A 13,499-nucleotide genomic window follows, 5' to 3' on the forward strand; every position below is an offset into this window, starting at 1 on the left:
TATATTCACCACAGTGAATGAGTAAGTGCCTGATTAAAGTGTATCAAATTGTAACGTGACTGGGCAGAATAGATGAAGGAAGGATGTTTCCCGTGTCTGTAATGTCTAGAACCAGGAGTCACAGTGTCAAGACACAGGGTAAGCCAATGAGGACTGAGATGATGATACACTTCTTCACTCGTAGGGAAGTTGACCTATGGCATTTACTACCTCAGAAGTCGATGAAGGCCAGGACAGTGCATTCAAGAAAGATATTGATTATTGTTTGGACATTAAAGGCAAATGGGGAGAAATCAATATTATGGCAATGAGGTAAAGGACCACCCATAATCATATTAAATGGGTGAAACTGGCTCGGAGGGCCAAATGGCTGACCACTGGTCCTAGTTTCAGCTGTACCAGTGCCAAATTCAATCAGTCAAAATTCATCTTTTTGTCTTTAACAACGGCAACATATTTCTTCAACTAATTACAGAGGCAGGGCTCAGTTATTACAGTGTAACCTCAAAGAGTTAGAAAGCCGTGTGTTTCTACCTGTGCTAGGACTTGAGCCCATGAATGTAGTCTGACATTCCACTGCAGTAATGAGGAAGTGCTGCATTGGCTGACTTGCGGTGCTTCAGTTCAGAAATTAAAACTATTTCAGGTGGAAGTAAAAGGTTCCTCTGCCGTTGATGTCCTGCACACAAAATAAGGCAGAAATCCAATCTGCTCCACCAGTCCACTCTTCTGAGAGAGTATTCCCCGATATCTTGGCCAACATGCATCAACTAACTAATTGCTCTGGAACGGGTGAAGTGGGTGAAATAACTGCGGTTATCCCGTCACCACATCATGCTTTATTTACTTGTGCAGAGTACAATGACTGTGGCCGGCCAGCTCGGAGTCAGTCCCCTGAACAGAGGAGATACTAAATCCCCTGTCTTTATCTGTCAGCCAAGGCTTCCTGATTAGTCCAGGTTAACAACCTGAATTAAGGGTCTATTAGTCAACAAGTATATGTGGTACTAATCATTACGCTGGGCATGCATTTTTACATTGCTTATGGGCTACTGGCTGGGAAGTGTTTTAGAAAGGCTGAGAATGGGAAGGGCATTGAATACATGTAAGTTTTGTCCAAAGGTTGTAAATCTCTTGAGAAATTAGGTTTTCTTTCAAAGTATTGGCAGATGCTCAGTTAGGCTTCAAAGAAAAAGTTCAATTTAGCAATTCTTCTTCAGTTCTTCATGTATTTGTGTGTGAAACCATTTCCAATTCATTTCTGTCTGGTCAGCTGGCTAGGTTAGAGAAGGTTGAGAGGAGCCTTGTTAAAGGTGTTCAAAACCATGAGGATTCTGGACACAGCAGACAGAGGGAAATCGTTCCCATTGGATAAGGGTCTTGAATGAAAAGACTCTGAATTCAACAACAACATAAAGAATTTGTTTTTTTACGCAGCAACTAGTTATGATCTGAGTTGCATTACGAGTGCAGTTAGAGGTAGATTCAATCATAGGTTTTAAACAGAACACACACTTAGGAGAAAATATTTTCAGGGCAAACAGCTGCAGAGCTCAAGTGGTAACACTCTTGCAGTAAATCAGAAATTTGTGGTTTCAAGTCTGTCTCCAGGTCTTGAGGCTGATTCTAAATAAAAACCGAAAGAACTGCGGATGCTGTAAATCTGGAACACAAACAGAAGTTGCTGGAAAAGCTCAGCAGCATCTGAAAAGAAAAATATCAGAGTTAACGTTTCAGGTCTGGTGACCCTTCCTCACCGGACCCAAATATTAACTCGTTTTTTCTCTTCACGTATGTTGCCAGACCTGCCGAGCTTTTCCAGCAACTTCTGTTTTTATTGTTGAGGCTGATTCTGCTGTGCAGTACCAACGGAGTCTTTATTGGAAGAATTATCTTTCAAGTGGTAAGTTAAATCAAGGTTAACTTATTATAAACAGATGCACCCATTCCCATGGCACTATTCTTCAAATAGGGACACTTCCTCTATAATTCTTGTTGTCTTGAATATTGCAAAAGCATGATTTATTAGACGGAACCATGGGAGCTCTCTAACCACGGTCAATTGTCGTAAAGCCCATCTGGTTCACTAATGTTCTTTAGGTTTGGAATCCTACTGTACTCACCCAGCTTGGTCAACAAGTGACTCCAGGTCACAGCAATTTGGCTGACTCTTAACTGCCCTTTAGGCAATCGATTGTGATAGGCAATAAATGCTGGGCCTGGCCAGTGACGCCCACATCCCACAAACAGATTCAGAGAGAAAAAAATGACTATGAGTCCTTTCCACATTCTGGTTGCTGTCCTAAAAGCTAGTTCTCCAGAACTAGTAGTGCCCCTACCCAATCTGTTCCAATACAGCTACAACACCTACATCTACACAGCACTTCGGAACATTGCCTTAGATGTCCTGTACTCAAAATAATGCAAAAATCCAATCTGCTCCATCGCTCCACTCTTAACGATCAGCAAAGTGGAGGCAGGTGTCATCAATCAGTGTTACTTATAACATCTGTGCAGCAAAATGTTGCTCACTGATGCTCAGTTTAGGTTCCAGGAGGACATTTGGCTCCTGATCTCATTACAACCTTGCATCATACATGGCCAGAAGATTCTGTAAGTGAGGGGAGTTATTACCGTTGACGTCAAAGCAGCAAGTATGGCAGCTAGGAGCCTTAGTAAAGACGAAGTCAATGAGAATCAGGGGTTAATCCTCCACGGGTTAGAATGGTAACTAGCACAAGGGAAGATGCTTGTGGCTGTTGGAGGCAAAACATCTCAATCCTAGGACATTGCTGGAGTGGTTCACTTTCCAGAGTAGCATCTTAGACCCAACCATCTTCAGCTGGTTCATCAATGACTTCTCCTTCATAACAAAGTCAGATGTGCAGACATCCACAGAGAATTGCATCGTACTCAGTGGCATTCACAACTCCTCAGAAACTGAGGCAGTATGAGTCCATAGACAGAACGACCAGGACAACATGCAGGCTCGGGTTTGTTTGTGGCAAATAACATAGGTGCCTGGAAATAACCACCTTCAATATGAGGTAATCTAACCAACATGCCATGGTGTGCTAAATAAAAATCAAAAGAACTGCAGATGCTGTAAATCAGAAACAAAGAAGTTTCTGGAAAAGCACAGCAGGTCTGGCAGCAATTATGAAGAGAAAACAAAGGAGCATTTCTGGTCCGGTGACCCTTCCTCATAGCTATGTCACCAGACCTGAGATGTTAACTCTGATTTCTCTTCACAGAAGCTGTCAGACCTGCTGAGCTTTTCCAGCAACTTCTGTTTTTGTGCAATGATGTACAATGATGTTACCATCACTGAATGCCCCAACATGAATGGCTTGGGGCTCACCATTGATCAGAAACTGAACTGGACTAGCCATATAAATACTGCGGCTATATCAGCAGGTCGGAAGCTGGATGTATTATGGTAAGGAACTCATCTCTTGACTCCCCAAATGCCTCTTCCACCATCTTTATGCAGAAGTCAGGAACGTGATGGAATTCCCTGGAGGAACGTAGCTCTAAAAAGATCCAAGAAACATAACACCATACAGAACAAAGCAACACACTTGACTTGATACCCCATCCACCACTTTAAGCAAGCATTGCCTCTATTACTGGCACATAGTGGCAGTAGTGCTACAAGATGCACTCACCAAGGGTCCTTCGACAGCACCATCCAAACTCGCGACCTCTACCACCTGGAAGGACAAGGACAGCAGATGCATGAGAACACCACCACCTGCAAGTTCCCTTCCAAGCCACTCACCATCCTGATTTGCAATTATATTGTTGTCCATTCACTATTCCCAGGATGTAAACCTGCAAACGCCACCTGTACAGCACTGTGGTTGTACTAAAGCGACGCCAGTGGTTCAAGGTGGTGTGGCTCACCATCATCTTCTCAAGGGCGTAGATATACAGATGCAGTGACTGCACCTCATGAATGAATTTTTTAAAAAATCCTGACTTATCCAGCATGACTGGAAACAGCCACTTGCCTTATTTGCTGCATGCAACATTTTACAATGAATAAAACAGCAATCTTTAAAAACAAATTGCTGAATTGGAAAGCTGTGCCTGTAGACACAAGATGCTGCAATGACACAGGTCATGTGCACGTGTCATATCTTTCAAACCTTGCATTTAGTTTCTAGGTGATGTACTTTTGTGAAAATGAAGCTTCAGTTTATACCCTGGGAAGCCAAATAAAGACAGTCAATTTCCGAATACAAGAGCTTCACCCATTTAGCAACAGCAATTGTTAAGGATTAAATCACTGAAGGAACAAGATAAAATCTGATTAGCTACCGCTTAACTGTGAGGCACCCAACAACGTATTTTGAAAATGAAAATCTTTGATTCTGCTTGATGGTTGGGGGTGATGGTATCATGTTTTAGCCAGTGCACAGTCAGCACTGATGTTGGCAATGTCACCTGGTGAATGCCTTGTAAGATTATGGTTATGAAGGGGTATGATATTCATTTACGTTGCTGCAACCATTCAACTGATGTCAAACACAGTTTGTGGGTGGAGGACAAGGGCTCCCATTTTCACCAGGAAGGGGCCCTACAGCACTTCCCCTGTAACTGGCGAAGGTGCAACACCTGCCCATTTACCTCCTCCCTCCCCAGTATCCATACGTTCCAAGTGAAGCAACACTTCACCTGCATTTCCAAGAATCTAGCCTACTGCATTCGCTGCTCACAATGTGGTCTCCGTTACATTGGGGAAATGAAGCGTAGACTTGGCGACTGCTTCGCAGAACATCTATGTTCTGATTGCAAAAAAGACCCTGAACTACCTGATGCCTGCCACTTCAATTCACCACCTTGCTCCCTGGCCAACATCTCTGCCTCTGGCTTGCTACAATGTTCCATTGAAGCCCAACGCAAGCTGGAGGAACAACACCTCATTTTCCGCTTGGCAACCCTACAGCCCTCCGCACTCAATATAGAGTTCAATAATTTAAGGGCCTAAACTCTCCCACGTCCCAGCCCCCCACACCACACACCAGGCCTTGTTACCACATAGCCTGCCACTACACACCCCCTGTTGTTAGTCACTAACAGTCCACATTAACTCTGTTTTCGCCTCCACAGATGCTGCCAGAACTGCTGAGCTTTTGCAGCAACTTTGTTTATGCTTAACTAAAGAGAAGGTTGTGTGTAAACGGTGCATAAATCCCCAGAATTGTCCAACTTGTCAAGAAGTGTCAACCTGTCAAGAACTGTATCTCGGTACGTTTGTACCTAAGATGGTGTAAGATGATGTAAATGGTGACTTATATACTTTTCACTGCAATCACTTGAGTATGTGATAATAAAGCTAATTCTATTCAATTCAAGCGTCAATCTATCGAGGTCTCAAAATGTGTGTTTATGAATTACTTACATTTCCAAAAAGCTATAGTCTGTATATAAAAAGGCTGTGAGCAATATATTCTTCTTCCCATGTGTACACTGCAGATTTTTTTGTTCATTCATGGGAAGCAAGAATTTATTGCCCCTGAGAAACTGTTCGTGATCTGCTTTATTGAACAGCTAGAATCCATTTAGTGTAGTTACATCCACAATGCCATCTCGAAGACAGCTCCAGAATTTTGACCCAGTGACTGAGAAGGAACAGAGGGATAGTTCCAAGTCAGGATGGTGACTGGCTTTCAGCAGAACATTCAGTTGGTTACTTTTCCATTTATCTCCTGCCCTTGCCCCTCTAGATGGTAGGAAGTGCAGCTTTGGAAAGTACAGTCTAAGGTGCCTTGGTGAATGTATTTTGTAGATGGTAGACACTGCTGTCACTGTGCACTGGTGGAGGAAGGACTGAGTATTGAAGATGGCAGTTGGGAAGTCAAATCAAGTGAGGTGCATTGTCTTGGACGGAGTTGAACTTCTCAAGTGTTTTTGGAGCTACATCATCCAGGGTGTTCAATGAATTGGGGCAGTGGGCAAAAGGAGAAAGAGTGGTGGGAGGAAGTCAGCTCTACATTGGTGTCGAGTTATGAAAAGCCATCGGAAGGGGGGGATTAAACATTACATTGCATGGGAGTGTGGGATGGGGTCTGAGGGGAATTTAAGCAGGAAGGGCTTGAAAAATGTTTTATTTTTCTCCACTTTGAAGTGTAACATATCGTTTTGTATCTTGTCCTGGAACACCTTTGATGGAGGTCAGGTAACCTATAGAAACCAGCATTGGATTTATATTGCATGGCTGATTTCCCTAAGTTTCATTCTCACGAGGTAATGCCCAACCTGAACGGTTAATTCAATATTTGATGATGAGGTATTATGCATTTGAGTGAAATGTCCGCTCATATAAAGGACTTGCTGAAACAACTTCAACGTACTGTGCATCTTTTACATCAATGAGAGTGGTCCTTTTTTCCCGACAGTGATATCGACAATACTCTGGCAACTTTATTTTCTGTCAGGTGGCTCCTGATCAATGAACATGCTGGACAACAGTTGAGTTGGCGTGGGGAAGGAAATGGCAAAGGGTGGTAGGTGGGTTGATATTACTTTGCATTAAGTTGTCCTTGAGGCTACAAAGATCCATGTGTTTGAAAGGCCATGGAAGATGGGTAGATTGGTATAGGGTGGATGAGGGAATCTGGGGAGATTGGTCATTGACGTAGGGAGTATAAGAGTCATGAGAAGTTAGTAGATTGGCACAGGAAGTATCAAGGGCCATTTTGGTGGTTACAGAGTTGTACATTCACTAAGGGTATAAGAGGCCAAAGGTGGTTGGTACGAGTGGATAGGTTGGCATGAATGGGGCACAGGGAGTGAGTGCATGACAGCAGGAGGGATATTTTCTGATTTAATCTTTTATTTTAAAACTTTGAACATTGTTCAAAGCTGGAGTCCCTGGGTAGCCTGCCTCAGAGAGCAGGCAGCTTCTCAGGCTCCTCCTTCAGCATCCAGCCTAACTTCTAACTAGCCCCACTCTTCCCAGGATGAAAATGGTTGATTAATTGATTTATTGTAACGTGTGAAAAGCTTTGTTTACAAAATGGTACAGGCAGATCATTGTAAGCAAGGATGTACAGATCAAAAAGACTGAGACAGAGGCATACAGGTTACATCTCACAGGGTGGGCGCTAGGCAAGATCAACATTGGCCAGATCAGCGTTATTTGAGGTTAGAGTCCATTCATCAAAATAATAACAGCCAGGAAGAAGCTGTTCCTGAACCTGCTGGTGCCTGTGTTCAGGCTTCTGTATCTTTTGCCTGATGGAAGAGGTTGTAGGCGATCATTATCAGGGTGTAATGGTTTGATGATGTTGGCAGCCTTTCTGCAGCAGTGAGCTTAGTAAAGACAGTCCATTGGCTTCTGTGCTGGTTTGAGTTCTACACACCACCTTCTGTAATTTCTTACAGTCCTGGGCAGAGCAGTTGCCACACCCAGACAGAATGCTTTCAATGGTGCATCTGCAGCAGTTGGTGAGGTTCCTTATGGACATGCCAAATTTCCTGAGCCACCTGAGGAAGAAGAGGCATTGTTGTGCCTTCTTGACTGTTGCATCTAGATGGGAAGTCCAGGACAGGTTGTTAGTTATTGTCACTCTGAGGAACTTGATGCTCTTCACTCTCTCAATCTCATCACCATTGGTGCAGATGGGGGCATGTTCTCTTTCCTTCTTTCTGAAGCCAAGGATCAGTTCTTTAGATTTGCTGACGGTGAGAGAGAGGTTGTTTTCATTGCACCATATCACTAAGCACTTAATCTCCCTCCTGTATTTTGACTCATCGTTAGTGTGGTGGGGGTGTCAGTGACCTTGTAGGTGGCATTCATTCAGAATTTGGCAACACAGTCCTGAGTGTGCAGGGCGTACAGCAGGGGGCTGAGGACACAGCGTTGGGGGGGCTCCAGTGTTAAGGGATATTGTGGAGGAGGTGCAGTTACCTATCCTCACTGATTGCGGGCTGTGGGTCAGAAAGCCTTGTTGTCCAGATGCTCCAGGGACGGGTGAGGCACTAGGGATATGGCATCCTCTATGTACGTGTTAGACCAGTAGTCAAACTGTAAGGGATCGAGGTAGGCTGGGAGGCTGCAGCTGATGTGGGCCATACCTAGCCTTTCAAAGCACTTCATGGTTATTGAAGTCAGAGCCACTGGGCAGTAGTCAGTAAGGCACAGTGCACGTGCCTGCTTAGGTACAGGGTTGATGGCGGAATGTGGACAACTGTTTTACAAGTTGGGGTTCATGGAAGCTGGAGGTCTCTCACCTCTACTACCAGACCTGCAAAGGAAAATTGGGTTCTACTCCAGTTTGCAAATGGAGCAGATGAGTCTATACCAACTTCCTAAAGTCCTAGTAATTCTGCCTGGCCAATTGTAATTGTAGTTATTGCTCTCATGCAATAACTCTTCTTGGTATCTGAGGACAGAGCCTCTTCTGTAGGTACTCTGTGGTGGTGTATGCCCTCTCACTAATTACCAGACAGGTCCAAGACAAAGCAAAGAATAATGAAGATTGATGGCAGTAGACTATCTCAACTACTAGAGGCAGCAAATACCATAAACTACCAGGAGCAGACATTGGGAAAAATAGCACAAAAAAGTCAAGCATTTAATTTACTGGTCAATATCTTATATCTTAATGTTTCTAAAATTTAAATCAACATACATGTTGCTGTCGTGTGCCATTTCCAAGATCCATTCAATTAGATGAAGAATGCAACTCATTGCAATTTGCCTGAGGCAAGACACTACATTATTCACCGATCATCACAATTTTTCATTGTTATATATTTGAACAAACAGACGTACTCAATACATACACAAGCACATCCTTCTTGAAGATTGAGTACGTTCTGTAAATGGCAGGTCAACAGATCACACATTATCACATTATACTCTGAAGGCACTAAGTCTCTATAGGACATGTGCACTAGCGAGAACTGGAAATAGCTATGGACTGTGACTGCACCAGCTGCGTTTCAACACATTCATCCTTCCCATGAATTAGCTTTGCATGTCGTGTCATCAGTTTCCATCAAAGCTAAGTCAATCTACTGCGGATGACATGCTTTTAAAACATGCTGGTCTAAATGATTCAGTAATGTGTTCAGACTTTGAAGCCCACAGATAGGCCAGGGTACATCATGACCAAAGTGCAAATGGACAAGGGCTAGCTTCGAGACCAATCTCCCATCTTCAACCAGAGTCAGCTTTAGGTGTGAAACTGGTGATTATCCCGAAACCCATGACGGATTGCTCAGTGATATCTGAAGTATCTCCTTAAGCGTAAGAAAACAGCAGAAAGCTTCTGCGCAGATGCCTTACTGAGATATTCCTGAAATTGGGGGTGCACAGTGTGCCTTATTCTCCTGGTCCCCATGGTAACATACTGTTGGAAAAAGGCTGAGATGCTCCCTTGAGGAAAATTTCCTCAGCACTGGGTCGGGAGGAAAGCCAGAACAGGAAAATCTTTTAAAGCTTCAAGCTCTAGGAAAACCAGAAAGCCAACATTTGAATGACCTCTCCAAAAGGAGCAGTCCCCAGTGGTAAAGTGAAATCCATTTTAATAAGATTTTAAGAAATCCATAAAAGAAGATCTTTTATCAAATACATTTCCACAGCCTTAAGAGATTTGATACTACTTGTTGGATTCTTGTTTCATGACGTAACTTTGGAACTGTATAATTCACTATATTCCATTACTCATTTTTGAATTTGGTTAGTTACAAGATAAGCTCACTCATTACCCTTTATAAGCTGGTGTGCACTAACATTGCCTCACTTTTATCATTCTTGCTCTTATTTGCAAGTCCCTCCAGAGCCTTATCCTCTTTCTGTGATGTCTTCTAGCCCTACAACTCTAAAAGATTTCTGCTTTGCTTATTCTGGCCTCTTGCCCATCACTGATTTTAAGCACCCCACCATTAAACGGCATGCCCTTGGCTATCTTGGCCTGATGTCCTAGATTTCCTTCCCCAATCCTCTCAACCACGTTAACTTCCCTCTTCCTTGGAGATGTTCCTTAAAACCTACCTCTCTGAGCAAGTTTTCCCTCATTCATCCTAAAGTGTCCTCAAGCGGCTCAAGTTTTGTTTAATTGCATTCCTTGAAATGTCTTGGGATATTTATTGGAGAAATGCATGATTTTGTTGCTACTTCACTCGAGTTTCTTAATTAGAGGTCTTTTTAGCAACTATTTCAAATGGTCCTAATGTCTTAAAATCAATGCACGAAACAAAAAACAGATAATTATTCAACCATATTAACCAACTGGCCCCTGACTGGATTACCAGTTTGTGTTGAAATGGATGATCTTGACTAAGCTGTAGTTAGGAACATTAAAATTTGTCTCAGGCATCATACTCTAGAATTCCAATTTTGTTTTCAGAATTAGAATATCCTTTATTGTTACATCTACTCAAGTACAGAAGTACAGGAGTTCAGTGAAACATTTACGACATTGCCCAACGCAACGCCATTTTAGGTATAAAGTGTCTAGGTACAGAACTTAGATTCAAAATAGAGAAATAAAGGGGAAAGAACGGAAAAAAATCTGCTATTACTAACAGATGAGAAAAACTGAGGAATAAATTTGAAGGTCTTTCTATAAAAGACCTGCAGCAGATCAGTGTAGGGGGCTTCCACACATGGTCTGACGGGGCTTGTAAGCTGCTGACCACCCGCACCAGGCCCCAGTGCATCACCCGCTCTGCTCCAATCCTCCAGCCCACTGACCGTCCCTGATCTGCTCCAATCCTCCAGCCCACTGACCGTCCCTGCTCTGCTCCAATCCTCCAGCCCACTGATCGTCCCTGCTCTGCTCCAATGCTCCCGCCCACTGACCGTCCCTGATCTGCTCCAATCCTCCAGCCCACTGACCGTCCCTGACCTGCTCCAATGCTCCCGCCCACTGACCGTCCCTGCTCTGCTCCAATCCTCCAGCTCAGTGACTGTGAGAGATAATGGGAACTGCAGATGCTGGAGACTCCAAGATAATAAAATGTGAGGCTGGATGAACACAGCAGGCCAAGCAGCATCTCAGGAGCACAAAAGCTGACGTTTCGGGCCTAGACCCTTCATCAGAGAGGGGGATGGGGGGAGGGAACTGGAATAAATAGGGAGAGAGGGGGAGGCGGACCGAAGATGGAGAGTAAAGAAGATAGGTGGAGAGGGTGTAGGTGGGGAGGTAGGGAGGGGATAGGTCAGTCCAGGGAAGACGGACAGGTCAAGGAGGTGGGATGAGGTTAGTAGGTAGCTGGGGGTGCGGCTTGGGGTGGGAGGAAGGGATGGGTGAGAGGAAGAGCCGGTTAGGGAGGCAGAGACAGGTTGGACTGGTTTTGGGATGCAGTGGGTGGGGGGGAAGAGCTGTGCTGGTTGTGTGGTGCAGTGGGGGGAGGGGATGAACTGGGCTGGTTTAGGGATGCAGTAGGGGAAGGGGAGATTTTGAAACTGGTGAAGTCCACATTGATACCATATGGCTGCAGGGTTCCCAGGCGGAATATGAGTTGCTGTTCCTGCAACCTTCGGGTGGCATCATTGTGGCAGTGCAGGAGGCCCATGATGGACATGTCATCAAGAGAACGGGAGGGGGAGTGGAAATGGTTTGCGACTGGGAGGTGCAGTTGTTTGTTGCGAACTGAGCGGAGGTGTTCTGCAAAGCGGTCCCCAAGCCTCCGCTTGGTTTCCCCAATGTAGAGGAAGCCGCACCGGGTACAGTGGATGCAGTATACCACATTGGCAGATGTGCAGGTGACCTCTGCTTAATGTGGAATGTCATCTTGGGGCCTGGGATGGGGGTGAGGGAGGAGGTGTGGGGACAAGTGTAGCATTTCCTGCGGTTGCAGGGGAAGGTGCCGGGTGTGGTGGGGTTGGAGGGCAGTGTGGAGCGAACAAGGGAGTCACGGAGAGAGTGGTCTCTCCGGAAAGCAGACAGGGGAGGGGATGGAAAAATGTCTGGGGTGGTGGGGTCGGATTGTAAATGGCGGAAGTGTCGGAGGATAATGCGTTGTATCCGGAGGTTGGTGGGGTGGTGTGTGAGAACGAGGGGGATGCTCTTGGGGCGGTTGTGGCGGGGGCGGGGTGTGAGGGATGTGTCGCGGGAAATGCGGGAGACGCGGTCAAGGGCGTTCTCAATCACCGTGGGGGGAAAGTTGCGGTCCTTAAAGAACTTGGACATCTGGGATGTGCGGGAGTGGAATGTCTTATCGTGGGAGCAGATGCGGCGGAGGCGGAGGAATTGGGAATAGGGGATGGAATTTTTGCAGGAGGGTGGGTGGGAGGAGGTGTATTCTAGGTAGCTGTGGGAGTCGGTGGGCTTGAAATGGACATCAGTTACAAGCTGGTTGCCTGAGATGGAGACTGAGAGGTCCAGGAAGGTGAGGGATGTGCTGGAGATGGCCCAGGTGAACTGAAGGTTGGGGTGGAAGGTGTTGGTGAAGTGGATGAACTGTTCGAGCTCCTCTGGGGAGCAAGAGGCGGCGCCGATACAGTCATCAATGTACCGGAGGAAGAGGTGGGGTTTGGGGCCTGTGTAGGTGCGGAAGAGGGACTGTTCCACGTAACCTACAAAGAGGCAGGCATAGCTGGGGCCCATGCGGGTGCCCATGGCCACCCCCTTAGTCTGTAGGAAAAGGGCTTTGCAGAACACCTCCGCTCAGTTCGCAACAAACAACTGCACCTCCCAGTCGCAAACCATTTCCACTCCCCCTCCCATTCTCTTGATGACATGTCCATCATGGGCCTCCTGCACTGCCACAATGATGCCACCCGAAGGTTGCAGGAACAGCAACTCATATTCCGCCTGGGAACCCTGCAGCCATATGGTATCAATGTGGACTTCACCAGTTTCAAAATCTCCCCTTCCCCTACTGCATCCCTAAACCAGCCCAGTTCATCCCCTCCCCCCACTGCACCACACAACCAGCCCAGCTCTTCCCCCCCACCCACTGCATCCCAAAGCCAGTCCAACCTGTCTCTGCCTCCCTAACCGGCTCTTCCTCTCACCCATCCCTTCCTCCCACCCCAAGCCGCACCCCCAGCTACCTACTAACCTCATCCCACCTCCTTGACCTGTCCGTCTTCCATGGACTGACCTATCCCCTCCCTACCTCCCCACCTACACCCTCTCCACCTATCTTCTTTACTCTCCATCTTCGGTCCGCCTCCCCCTCTCTCCCTATTTATTCCAGTTCCCTCCCCCCATCCCCCTCTCTGATGAAGGGTCTAGGCCCGAAACGTCAGCTTTTGTGCTCCTGAGATGCTGCTTGGCCTGCTGTGTTCATCCGGCCTCACATTTTATTAGCTCACTGACCGTCCCTGCTCTGCTCCAATCCTCCAGGCCACTGACTGTCCCTGCTCTGCTCTGAACCTCCAACCTGCTGGCCATCCCTGCTCTGCTCCACAGCTCCTACCCAATCCGAGCTATATATTCAGGTTACACTTGAGGAAGTGAAGACTGGCTCAGGGTCCTGCTTCTGAGCGCTAACTGGGGCAAGGCAATTACAACGTCAGGATTAATTCTGCT

General features: G+C 46.0%; 1 protein-coding gene across 2 annotated transcripts in view; it reads right to left on the minus strand.

Annotated features, from left to right (window-relative positions):
• Positions 1 to 13,499, minus strand: part of LOC125459978 (chromodomain Y-like protein 2) — a 144,247-nt gene that overhangs the window by 3,239 nt on the left and 127,509 nt on the right. Inside the window, exon 7 of one of the 2 annotated variants that reach the window (XM_048546983.2) lies at positions 3,669 to 3,713. The exons of the other annotated variant lie outside the window; for it this stretch is intronic. Coding sequence (XP_048402940.1) covers positions 3,669 to 3,713 — 45 coding nt within the window. The remainder of the gene's footprint in view (positions 1 to 3,668; positions 3,714 to 13,499) is intronic. 2 annotated transcript variants of the gene reach the window in all.

Source organism: Stegostoma tigrinum, chromosome 16 (genome assembly GCF_030684315.1).
Source record: "Stegostoma tigrinum isolate sSteTig4 chromosome 16, sSteTig4.hap1, whole genome shotgun sequence".
NCBI lineage: Eukaryota > Metazoa > Chordata > Chondrichthyes > Orectolobiformes > Stegostomatidae > Stegostoma > Stegostoma tigrinum.